The sequence below is a fragment of the Peromyscus eremicus genome, chromosome 11 (assembly GCF_949786415.1).
Source record: "Peromyscus eremicus chromosome 11, PerEre_H2_v1, whole genome shotgun sequence".
NCBI lineage: Eukaryota > Metazoa > Chordata > Mammalia > Rodentia > Cricetidae > Peromyscus > Peromyscus eremicus.
The window spans coordinates 48,477,906-48,491,145 of NC_081427.1; the positions used below are offsets into that span (position 1 = coordinate 48,477,906).

The window sequence follows — 13,240 nt, forward strand, 5'->3', positions numbered from 1 at the left end:
CCTGTAAGTAATAAAATTCCATTCTTCCTCAGTGTGTTTTCTTCCACAGGAAGTCCAGAGGTCAGACAGGCTCTTCACACTGCTGACTCTTTCATCTGTAATATCTCCCCAGTGAAATTCACTTTTCACTAACAATATTGCTATATCTACATCCAATGTCACCTTATTTTAGCACCTTATAGATTTCTGTGGCCCTTGCAAGTGAACTTAAAAAAAAAAAACTCTACGTTTTAAATGTTCACTGACAATGTACAAGAATCTTTGTGGTCTGTTTAATTGTAATCTCCTCACACTTCTAGATACTTATCTAAATACTGAGTTCTGTCTTTTACATTATTCCATTTTCTTGCCTGACTGCATATATTGCTGACCATAATGCTGATTAATTTTAATTGATACTCTATATTATTCTTGATTTTTGTGTTAATTCTTCTACAATTTGACCATTAAATATAATTCTACAATTTTGGCAAATATATCAGTGACATAAACTTTCCTTTGGTTGAGGCTGTAGCTCAGTTGGTAAAGTTCTTGCCTGGTATACTTTAAGCTGAGAGTCCAGTGAAGAATAGTAAGGCAGATACATGATCTGACTTCCGGGGAGCTTCTGATAGCATGGTAAAAATACGCCACTGGTTACAAAAAAGGAAGCAGGCTAACCAGGTAGAATCTGCTGGGTGTTGTCTGCATGTTTGTTTTTGAGACAGGGTCTCACTACGTAGCCTCACCATGTAGACCAGGCTGGCCTCTAACTCACAAAGAGACACCTGCCTCTGCCTCCCAAGTGCTGGAATTAAAGGTGTGACATACCACTGCCTGGCTAGATCAGATGTATTTTGCAAGTGGAATCACCAGGATTAGCTTAGATATGGACTATGAAAGAGAAAAGCTAAGGATAACTCCAAGGGTTTCCCTAAGCACCTGGAGGAGTCCAGTGGGAGTCAAGAGATGAAAGTGTGCCATCAGAGTACTTCAGTGAAGGGGAAGGCTAAGAGTTAGCGTTGGAGATGTGAAATGTGCAATGCCCATTAGAGTTATATAAAGAGAGTCCAGGACTACAGCTGGAGATGGAGGAGGTAGTGTAGGCATAGAACTTAAAGCCACTCAGCTGGATGAGGTGTTCCAGAAAGTGCACTCACACACAGTCAGGAGAACTCAGATGCCCCCAGTGGTTAGAAGAGAAACAGCAGAGAACTGAGCTGGAGCTGTCTGAGGAGAAAACCAGGAGTGAGGTTGACCCTAAGGTCAGATGAAGCAGGCGTTTCCTAGAGACCAGTGATGAGCACATTGGATTTACTAGTAGTGAAGTAGGATAACATAGAGAAGACCAATTATTAATTACTGATTTATTGATTTCTTTAGTGTGAGCACTTATACAGCTTATTGTCAAGCATAATTTCACCTTGTTACCTGGCACAGAATGACCTTCCATTTCTGTTTTCTCACTGGACACTGATATAACATCTAAACATTTCTGACTACAAATGTACTAATAGTCAAATCAGATAATAAACAAGATAATCTATCTGTTCCTATAGAGATAGGCTGTCTGGGAGCTGGGAACCAAACACAGGTCCTGTGTGAAAACAACAAGTATTCTTAACCACCAAGCCATCAATCAAGTCATGAATTTTTATCTTAAGCATAAAAATAACAGAAAATTGTAAAATTAAAAAAAAACAGTACAGAAAGGGGTAGAATGAAAAGTAAGAATGCTTCCCAACTCACTTCCCAGATATAGCCAAAGCTTTTAAAAAAATTTTAGGTGTTTGGAGCAAACATAGTGCACGCCGCCTTCCTCATATTTTAGTATATAGATCTGATGATAAACTTAGGAATGCTGTACTTCATGGTCTGTGGCTTTGTTTTCTTGTAAGCTGAGCATTGAGGAATGCAGAATTTTAATTGTAACTTCGCCAGTGATTCTATCTAGAAGCCTGCTGCCATTTTTGTCTTCTATGAAATTTTTGTTGCCAAGGAAGACAGGATTACAGTTTTGTCTAACAGATTGAGATAGCGTGATGTATTCTTGGTTATCAAAATACTCCTGTAGCGTGGGGTTTTTAGTTCATGAATATTCGCAGTGTGGGGGAAAGCATGGTACATACTGTATAATCTCAATTCCCTAAATGTATGTACACTTGCAGCATCTAGAAGGACACATCGAGCTGAGCTGCTTGTGACTAGGGGGCTGTTCTTGGCTTCTTGTGTTGTGTTTCCTGTAATGCACATACTACAAATAAATGCTTCTTTTAAAAGCTTAAAAAAAAAGCTACATAGTGAAATCCTATCTCAAAACAACAGAAAAGAACAAGAAAGAAAGACTTAAGGTCATTACATCACATGCAAAGCTCTCAACAGCCTCTGAAACAAAAGCAATTTTCTCTAAGCCCAATTTCTCCCTTACATTGGCAATGGATGGGAGATGGTGTGAGCAAGCATGGCCACACCAAGGCTGGTGACTATACGAAAGCTCTGCAAAGACTAAAGAGCATCTCTGGAAAGAGTCGTCTGCATCCTGTGCTAAAGTCGACTCGTGCTTCATCATGGGTGGGACGGACTCATCCTTAAACTGGCCATTTCTTACCTCCATCAAATGCGCCTTCCTTGTTGTGACTTTTACACAGATCAATGTTTGTTCCCCCCATCTCCTGTTGACCTTGGTAATGGTGGGTTCGTCATACGAACTTGAGTGAGGCTCTAGTCCTTAGACAAGAGGACCATACCAGGACTGCTCATCATAGCTCTAAGTTCAGTGATGGGCATGCAGGCTTTAATAAATCATCAGCCTACACAGTTAATGAATATCCTTTAATATGGTGGTTAGTTATGCCTTTGGTTTTGATACAGGATCTTCCTATGTAACTGAGGCTGGCCTGAACCTCTTGATTCTCCCACCTCAGTCTCCTATATGATGAAAGTACAGATGTGTAACACCATACTCAGCAAGAGTAAAATGTATTGGGAAATTAGGTGTTGTAGATTATTTTAAGGTGTGTTAATTTTGTTTACATTGCATTTGTTTAACTCTGTGAAGCTGTGTTACTTCCCTGTCTAAAACACCTGATACACTAACAATGAGCTGAATGGCCAATAGAGAGGTAGGAGAAAGGCTAGGTGGGGCTAGAAGCCAGAGAGAATAAATAGAAGGAGAAATCTGTGAGAAAGGAAGAAAGAGCAAGAGACATCAAGGAGAGGAAGGTACTAGGTGACAGCCACCCAACCACACAGCCAGCCACTGAGTAAGAGTGAAAGTGAGATTTACAGAAGTAAGAAGAAAGGTAAAAGTCTAGAGGCAAAAGGTAGATGGGAATAAATTACAGTTAAGAAAAGCTAGCAAAGACTTTATTGACAGTCCATGAGAGACTTTACCCTCTCTGAGAAGTGGATGGGTGGAGGGGTGGGGTGAGGTAGGAGGGAGCTTGGGGAGGAGAGAGAGTGGGAACTGTGGTTGGTAAGAAAAATGAGAAAAAAAAACTTAAAAAAAAAGTAAAAGAAAAGCTGGCAAGAAACAAGCCAAGCTAAGGATGGGGATTTATAATTAAGAAGAAACCTCTGTGTGTGACTTATTTGGGAGCTGGGTGGTGCACCCCTCCCAAAAGAGCAAAAACAACTCAGTACAATTAGCTATTTAGAACTGCCAGTAATCTTCAGCTGCATCCTTCACTTCTGAATGACAGGAGAGAAGGGCACTATCCACTTCCAGAAGACAGTCAAGCGTTTGGACTGAGGGTGTCTCTCCTTCACAGCATTAATCACTGTCATGTCCTCTTCATCCAGGAGCCAACTGAACATCTGAAGCCTGATGAGGCTGGGCAGTCGGGACACACACTGACTCAGAGCCTTGACAGTGGTGGCCTGAACTTGGATGGAATCTGGGAGATGCCTGGAAATGTTGAGCATTTGCAAATTTGGCAGGTTGTCCAGGGCTTGAAAGAAATGTCTGTACCCTTCCTCTGTAATCCTGTGGTTCACTGAAAGATCTAAGGTCTCAAGTTTCTGGAAAGCTCCGCTGGTTGCTCCCTTGGCTGGAAAACAAAACATTTATGAAAAGAATATCCTGAGGACTTCAGTAATGGTAACAAGTTATTGGTATCACTTCCACACCCACCATGATGAAAGTGGGAAATGCTCAATATGGTTTTAGAGATCATTCTTTGAAAGCACTAAACTGCTGCTTGGTTGATAGGGAACCACCTTGTCCAAAGCGCAAGCAGTTTGGAGGAAGCAGAGGTCAGGAAGTTGAGCACACACAGCTTTGACTGTCACGGCAATGTGGACTTCTCTTCTGGTCTCACATAAGGACATATGTGAAGGAAAGTTAGAGTAGAAGGAACTGAGAAATTGTGGCAGCAGCGTCTCCATTTTTGCAGAGTACAGAAGGTGGCAGTCCTAACAGCTTGTCCTCTCACTGGCTACTACAGTGTCTTCCACCTGTAGCCCAGAAGGGACTCCCTGGTTCCTGAGAGCAGGGGCTCTGAAGGAAATAGAGCAAATGCGTTGTTGTTTTTCATTAAAATCAGTAGCTGCCCCTTAAGCAACTGCTGTCCTGATTGACAATTGCAACTCCACAGCTACCAGTAGCCATATAGCAGCACTGGCCACAGCCAGGCAGGAATTCTGTCCCCTCAGGCACCAGCTCTATCACTGCTGCTGAAGGGAACTTTAGATATCTATCTCTCTATAGAACTCAGGATTAAAATGTTGAGGTCAAATTCTGCTCACTCAAAGAGGCTGAAGAGCAAGTAGTTAATCTTCTCTCCTAGTTTGCAGCTCCTCAAAAGATAGCATAGTGTGTCTTTCAGCTCAAGCCCAACTTAATAACTCTAGCTACACCCGGTTCTGCTCTATTACTCCCCATGAGTTAATTGCTGACTCAGCCTCCTGATCCCAGGTTAATTTTATTTAATAAACAAATGTAACATGTCTTTGTATCTTAAACAAATATTCTACAGCATAAATGAATGTCATACATCTTGAATTATTATTCCATAACATTTCCCCTTTTTTGTCTAAACAAAAAGAAAAGGTTTTAACTTACACAGAGTCTTACTATATACAATACAAACAATTATCAAGGACTATATTCACAATGTCCAATTCATTTGTGTCTGGCAAATTTAAAGAAAATACTCCATTATCTATCCTATCTTAGTGAATCCAAAGTTTTATACCCAATTTATTTTCTATCATAACTAAGGAAAACTATACCTCTAATTATTTAGTCTTTAACTCCATCCAAGACCGCAGAAGGAATTAATATTACCTAATAACAGAGGCATTTGGCTGCCTGGACAGTCACCTAAAGTTCTTCTGCAACATTGGGGCATCCATCTTCAGACGACAGGCCCAGAATATCTGGCAGACTTCTATGAAGCAAGAATTTTGAAGGACTATCCTGTCTTATTTTGTCAAAGGTCAGTAGTCACTTTCTACTTGTAGGCCCTGCATGTCCAGTTTATACAGCATACTGTCAGCAGTCAAGGCAAAGCAGTTTCTTGCCCAAATGGCTAGCCTTGCCACACTGAAAGCAAACTCCATGTGGAGGTTCTTTGATGCCTGTCATCCTTTTATGAAGTAAATTGGTGCTGCCAGAGCAGATGTGTCTCGTTGTCATGAAAAACATTAGGTTACCAAAATATTTTGGGTTGGTTTTCAAGATAGGATTTCTCTGTATAACAGCCCCTAAGTATCCTAGAACTCACTCTGTAGACCACACTAGCCTTGAGCTCATAGAGATCCACTTGCCTCTACCTCCCAAGTGCAGGCATTAAAGGCATGCACCACCACTGCCTGACTAACAAAATATTTTAAATGTCATATTCTATGGGTTTTTGAAGTGTTTGAAACCATTTAGCTATCAAAATATATCTACTTAACCTTGAAAACAAACCTAATGTTGCTACAAGTTTGATTATTTTGGAATAATCACTAATCTCATTTCTTAATTATCCATTGCTTTTTTTTTTGTGGTTTTTCGAGACAGGGTTTCTCTGTGTAGCTTTGAGCCTTTCCTGGGACTCACTTGGTAGCCCAGGCTGGCCTCAAACTCACAGAGATCCGCCTGGCTCTGCCTCCCGAGTGCTGGGATTAAAGGCGTGCACCACCACCGCCCAGCCTATCCATTGCATTTTTAAATGAGCTGAATAAGCACAAACCCCAAAGAAGAGTAGAAACACACATTCAGTATAACAAATTAACTTTAAATTTGTATCAATATTCCAATGTCTCACTGTAAGTTTCAGAAAGTCTCCCTTGATCAAACCTGATCCATATTAACTTGGAACAAGCCGACAGCCTCTTGTTTCCTATGGAAACTAAAGCAAAACCCCTTCTCCAAAGCATTTTGACTTCCATTTAGCAAATATATTTTTTGATTTCCATTGTAAAGTTAAGGCATTCTTAACATATCTAGGCTGGTTTATTGCAGCAGTCCTTTCAATCCCTTGACTCTTAGCAGCCGTCATTTGCTTATTAACAATCAAAAAAAAATTTCAAAAGCCACACAATACTATATAGGCTCCAGACTCCTTGTGGATTTCCAATGTTAGGTGGCTTTTTTTCTTTTACTCTCTCTTTAAAGACTTTATTATTTTTTAAACTGTTCACTTTTTATGACTTTACCCTTTTTCTTTTTCTTAAGCCTATGCACATTATAAAACACACTGGAACTTGTTTAGAGGGTTTTTCCCATGTGGATCTCTTTTACTGCATATCTTTTAGCCTTTTTTGACCATGTGAGCAAACTTCAAGCTGCTAAGCTACAGCTGGGTCCTCTGTGAGGCTCTATTGGCTGGCTCTGCCAGCTTCTAGGTTCGTGGGAGCCACTAAAGCTCACAGCCCGGTTGGAGGTTCATATGACCAGGAACTGCATTCATCCCTTCAACTCTGGAATGGCAGTGCCCTGCACTGTGGCAGGTGTTTTGTGTAGTTTTTAGTTTCTATTTAGCATGAAAAAAATCTGTTTAAATCTCTGCTGTACAGCACAACTTCTTAAAGGAGACATTTCTTTCTTTCTTTCACTCTTTTTTTGTGTTCTTTTCTTTTCAAGCTTTCTCAGTCCTTATGGCTATTCAAGCCCCACGTTGGGCACCAAAATGTTGATTGTTTTTTACTCTTTACTCTTTGCTCTCTGGAAGCCCACCATCCAGCTCCCAAATAAGTCACACAGAAGCTTATTCTTACTTATGAATGCATGGGCTTAGCTTTACTCATTTCTAGACAGCTGGCCTGTTGCTCCTTCAGTGGCTGGCTGGCTGGCATCTGCCAGACTCTGCCCTTCTTCTCCTGTCTCTCCCTTAGATTTCGCACCTGGCTCTATCCTGCCTTGCCATAAGCCAAAGCAGCTATATTTATCAACAAATGAGAGCAACACATATTCACAGCCTACAGAAAATATCCCACAGCATTTCCCCTTTTCTGTCTAATCAATAAGGAAGGTTTTAACTTTAACAAAGTAAAATTATACACAACAAAAGAGTTATCATACAAGAATCAGTTACAATATCCAGTCTATTTGTATTTGGCAAAATTAAAGAAAATATTCTATCATCTATCCTATTTTTTGTGAGTCTAAACTTTCATATATAATTTATCTTTTATCATAACTAAGGAAAACTATAACTATCTAGTCTTCAGCTCCATCAAAGACCCAAGAAGGATATAATATTACCTGAGAAAATAGGAAGTGCATTGCAAGCAACTTCCAAAACTCTTAAAATGACAGAGACATCTGGCTGCCTGGACAATCACCCAGTGTTCCTCTGCAATGTTGGAGCATCCATCTTTAGCCTACAGGTCGAGAGTCTCTGGCAGACATTTTAGTGAAACAGGAAATTTGAAGAACTGTTCCGCCTATATTGGCAAAGTTTGTCAGTCGCTTTCCTCTGTGTCCTGTAGAATGTCTGGCAGTTTCCTCTGTGAAGCAGGAACCTGAAGGACCATCCCATCTTGTTTTGGCAAAGTTCAGTGGTCACTTTCCTATGGGTCCTGCATGTCCAGTTTATACAACATACTGTCAAGCAGTTCAGGTAAGAGCAATTTTTTGCCCAAATAGCTAGCCTTGCCACATTGAAATCAAACTCTGTAAGGAGTTTCTTTGATGCCCATCATTCTCTTTGAAGCAATTGGTGTTGCCATGAGTAAATGTGTCTCACCATCAAGAAAAGTCTAAGTTCTTAAAACATTTTAAATGTCATATTCTATAGGTCTTTGAAGTGTTTGAAGATTACCTATCTAATTGAACTATATCTTGTATACCTAAAAAACCTAACTAATGTGGCTATAAGTTTGACTATTATAGATGACTATTAATCTATATTTCTTAATTACTTATTACAACTCTAAACTAGTTACATAAACATAATATCTTAAAGAAGAGTAGAAATATACATAAAGTATAACAAAATTGACTTTAAATTCATGTCCATAAACCAAAATCCATACCATTGTAAAATATTTTGAAATGAACAACTGTTTTTTGGATAAAAGTACATTCAATAATCCACCTTTTTTTTTTTTTTTGGTTTTTCGAGACAGGGTTTCTCTGTGTAGCTTTGCGCCTTTCCTGGGACTCACTTGGTAGCCCAGGCTGGCCTCGAACTCACAGAGATCCGCCTGGCTCTGCCTCCCGAGAGCTGGGATTAAAGGCGTGCGCCACCACCTCCCGGCAATAATCCACCTTTTTAAATCATAATAATCTACCCTTTTCCCCATCATCTCCATATCATATCCCCACTTCTCCCTTAGAAAGAGATTGACTTTGACCATTAACCATTTACAATTAACCCCTTAAGAGCAAACAAACATCCAAAAACAATACTTTGTGAATTGGGGTATGGTTCTCTAGACTATTTCCTGCTGATTGGTGGTGCTGTTAATCTTATGGGGACCCTGAGAAATTTTGAGATAATGGCCAAGTCCTGGGAAGACCAGCTATACCCTTTGTTGATAGATATCACCTGTCAAGATTGAGAACCTGTCAGCCAGGTGGTGGTGGTACACGGCTTTAATCCCAGCACTCGGGAGGCAGAGGCAGGTGGATCTCTGTGAGTTCGAGGCCAGCCTGGTCTACAGAGTGAGTTCCAGGAAAGGCCACAGAGCTACACAGAGAAACCCTGTTTAAAAACAAGAAACAAAACAAAACAAAAAAAAGATACAGGAGGTCTCCCTTGACCACATGTGATCAATATCATAATGAAGAATTCCATAACCTCTCATCTCCTGTGGGAACAAAACTTGAAAGCATTTTTGATTTCTATTTGAAAAATATATTTTTTTACTTCTTTTTTAAAGTTAAGGCATTCTTAAAATATCAAGGCAAGGTTGTTTCAGAAGTCCTTTCAATTCCATGTCTTTTAGCAGCTATTGTGCCTTTTTTGTTCAGGTGATAGTCAATCTGAAAGTTATTCCTCAACTAAAGCTTTGGGGTTTTTTTACCCACAAGAATCATCTGAGTGCCTAACTGTAAGAGATTGACAAAACCTCCCAGAGCCAGAACATGAAGCAAATGCTGGTGAGGGTGAAAATGGGTACAACACCATGGAGAGATTTGATCCTTTGTTATTTAGTTGTTTGTGCTCAAAGTTTCATGTTACCCAGCCTAGCCTTGAACTAGGAAATCCTCGAACTCTTGAACTTCCCAAGTGTTGAAATACAGGCATGTGACACATCTAACCCAAAACACTCTTAATCAGTCCATGTGAGGTAACTCAGAAATTTCACCCTAGAAATTACTAAACATGTACATTGTGTGAGAAATGTCTTCGAAGCACTTCATAGATACCAACTACTAGAAACAACTCAAGTACCTACTGAATGGACACACAGAGTGCAGATCGGTCAAATAATGGAATGACACACAGCAGTGAAATCAATCACTCTGGTCACATGTGTTACTAGGAATATGAAGTGCATACACATTTTCAGACAAAACAGTGTCTATTGCAAGGACCCCCTTCCAGGAGGAGTCTGTGGTAAACGACTCTATGGCAAAGAAAGCAGTGCAGTGGTTGTCTGTGGAGGAAGAGGAGGGCACAGTTGCAGAATGCACACAGGTCTGTGTTCTCATCTGGTTGACTCCACACATTAATCCAGTTCTACTTTTCAGCTTGTTGCACATTTGTTTACATATGGTCAATATTCAATTGACTAACAGAGGATCTGCCAGGTGCATGGAACACCAAGTGTCAGAACACAGATTAGTGGTCCATGGTGCAGGGGTAGAGCACTGATCTAGTGTGTGTCAGGGCCACTGAGTTTAATTTCCAGTACTAGGGAAACAAACCACAGATGGATGGCTTCTATACCCCCACTAAAACAAAGAGGCTGCTGACTTTTCCAGTCAGAACGGGATAAAACTATCTGCAGAAGAACACGAGATGAAACAGTGTGGTGGTGGAAATGAGGAACAGTTTGGAAGACTTTCCCATTCTAGACATTTGCAGTAGACAGCTCCAATGATGCCACTGCTTCCACACAAGGGGGAACACTTTCCTGAGGGAAACTCACCGATTTCCATCACACTGTCATCATCCAAGGTGCGGTGAAAGGCAAGAACTCGGAGACACTGAAGTTGCAGACACTGCCGGACAATCAGTTTGGCCACTTGGTGAATCCCGTCCCCACTGGGAAGGAGCAGTTCCTCCAGGTTCCTGAGAGAACCCAGAGCCTGTGCTGTGGGAGACACCACAAAGCCATCCTCAGTAGTAGTCCCAGCATGAGCGAGCAGCTGATGACCTAGACCTCTGCAGTCTAGGAGGCCCCACCTAGCAGGGGCCCTCCTTGTCACTGTGCTCTCCAAGGAAAAGAGAAGGGGTCAGCACACAGCTGCTTCCTGCTGCTCTCTGCAGCTGGATCCTTCATCCTCCCCAACCTGACTCTTCACACAGGTCCAGGCTGTCTTTCCATTTCTGCTCTCTCTTCTAAAGCAGGGCCTCCACTGCAGGTCACTCTCCTAACTGCACAGACTTTGGCCCCCTCCCTTGCTGTCCCACCTCCTGCCATCACTCTGTGGACATCCACCCTCCTCATTCCACTGCCCTGACAGCCTTCCACCCCTCATCCAATCCTCCTTAGCATGATACTCTGTAGATCACAGAATGACTAAGTCTCTACTTCTTTGACCTCACAGAAACTAATTAGGAAGACTTTTTGGAATGAGGCAATATTCCAGATTTATCTTTGACTTTCCCCTTCTTAGTTCTGTAATAAAATATTTCTTGTGACATTGACGTCATGATGGGGAAACATATAGAGACGGCCAGACAAAGTAGTGGAAACCCATAAACTGTGGACCAACAGCTGAGGAGCCCCCATGGGACTGGACTAGCCCTCTGCATAGGTAAGACAGTTGTTTAGCTTGAACTGTTTGGAGGGCCCCCCAGACAGGGGAATTGGGATCTGTCCCTGGTGCATGAATGAGCTTTTTGGAGCCTAGTGCCTAAGGTATGACACCTTGACCAGCCTTGGTGCAGGGAGGAGGGGCTTGGACCTGCCTCCATTTAATGTACCAGGCTCTGCTGACTCCCCATGGGAGACCTTGACTTGGAGGAGATGTGAATGGGGGGAGGGTTAGGAGGTGGGAAGAGGGAGGAGGGAGCATCTGTGGTTGGTATGTAAAATGAATAGAAAATTTCTTGAGAAAAAATATTTCTTCATAGTCCTTGGTTTCTTTAGGAAAGATGATATTTAGAAATCAAGTCCAGAGATTTGGGCAGTTAACTCAGTGATAAAGGGCTTGTCTAGCATGCCGGATACCAAGGCAACACACACACACACACACACACACACACACACACACACACACACACACACACACTGAGCCTTGTTTGCGCCTCCTTGTTCATCTGAAAGCAAAGTAAGGTGCATTTCCAGTAGCTCCACCTGACCAGCCATCAAAACCCAGCTGTGGGTCTTGTTCTTGCCACATCTGTTCAAACAGCAAATCAGAAACAGCAAATTTCAATCTCAGTATGTACCACCTGCCAGTGGTGATATTAGTATGCACAGGAATGTTGCATTGGGCCAACTGGTTGATGTGTTTGTCTTGGCAGTCTTGAGACAGAGTCTCGGCCTGTCATCCAGAACGGCTAAAACTCACAATTCTGCCTCATCATCTCAGTGCTGGGATCACAGGCATTTGTTACCACTCTTGGCTTCTAGGTGATCATTCTTGAATGGGTTATGTAAGACATCTACCCACTGAAAGAAATCACACTAGGTCTGTGTACAGAAAGCTGTTCCAAAGCTTTAAAAGGAATGAAACTCTGATCATTTGTGTGTTCATTACTACAACCACCATTTCCAGTCTCTCGGGAGACTGCACTGAGGAACGTGTGTCTGTATGACTACAGATAGAAATGACTGTAGATGTATTTAGAACCCTCTAAGTTTGTGGGTCAGAGCAGGTGAGACAGCTTGGGGGAAAGGCATCCGCAGGCATGCCTGACAACCTGAGTTTGATCCCAGGAGTCCATATTATGGTGAGAGAGAATGACTCCCACCTGCTGTTCTCTGACTCCATGCACATGCCACTCACAGCTCCACACATACACAGAAGGTAAATGCACAAAACTACACAGAAAACTGTGAGTCCACACCAATATTTCCAGTGTGATTTTCTTCCTCTTTCTGACATTTATTTTGCTGCCCAAACTGCTGTTATAAGCAGAGCCTCATAAGCAAAACTTCTCAAGTTTACTTTCACAACTTACAGACACTAATTTATTTCAAAGAGAAAATTTGTGGAACTGAAAAGATAGCTCAACGGTTAAGATCACTAGTTACTTTTGCAGAAGTCTCAGGAATAGTTAGTGCCCAGCACCCACATGGTGGCTGATAACCATCTGGATCCAGTGGATCCAAAAACCTTCTTCTGACTTCTGTGGCCAGCAAGAACATATGTGGTACAGAGATATATATGCAGGCAACACTCATGCACATAAGACAAGAATAAATATTTTAAAGTTTATTTAATTAACTTTAAAAGGAGAACACACATTCATGAGATGGGGACAGCTCTCAAACTGGGCACAGGGAGCTGGACGCTTGCCTTCTGATTGAGTGTGCTACAGCCTGGTGTGTGGCCTTTCCCTGGAATTATAGTGTTTTCTTAATTTTAAATAGAAGTTTTAATATGTATTCTGAAACCTTTGAAACAAAAAGGACATTGCATGTTTGGAGTGTGTGCCAGACTATCAAGTTACACAGTGCTATCATGACCAAATTCTCTCCTAAGAAG

General features: G+C 41.6%; 1 protein-coding gene across 1 annotated transcript in view; it reads right to left on the reverse strand.

The window, feature by feature from the left end:
- Positions 1 to 1,894: 1,894 nt before the first annotated feature.
- LOC131921753 (baculoviral IAP repeat-containing protein 1a-like) overlaps positions 1,895 to 13,240 on the reverse strand; it is a 52,612-nt gene continuing 41,266 nt past the window's right edge. The window contains exons 13-15 of the mRNA XM_059276498.1: positions 10,510 to 10,674; positions 5,788 to 5,793; positions 1,895 to 4,019 (exon numbers count right to left, since the gene is read on the reverse strand). Coding sequence (XP_059132481.1) covers positions 3,664 to 4,019; positions 5,788 to 5,793; positions 10,510 to 10,674 — 527 coding nt within the window. The 3' untranslated portion in view covers positions 1,895 to 3,663. The remainder of the gene's footprint in view (positions 4,020 to 5,787; positions 5,794 to 10,509; positions 10,675 to 13,240) is intronic.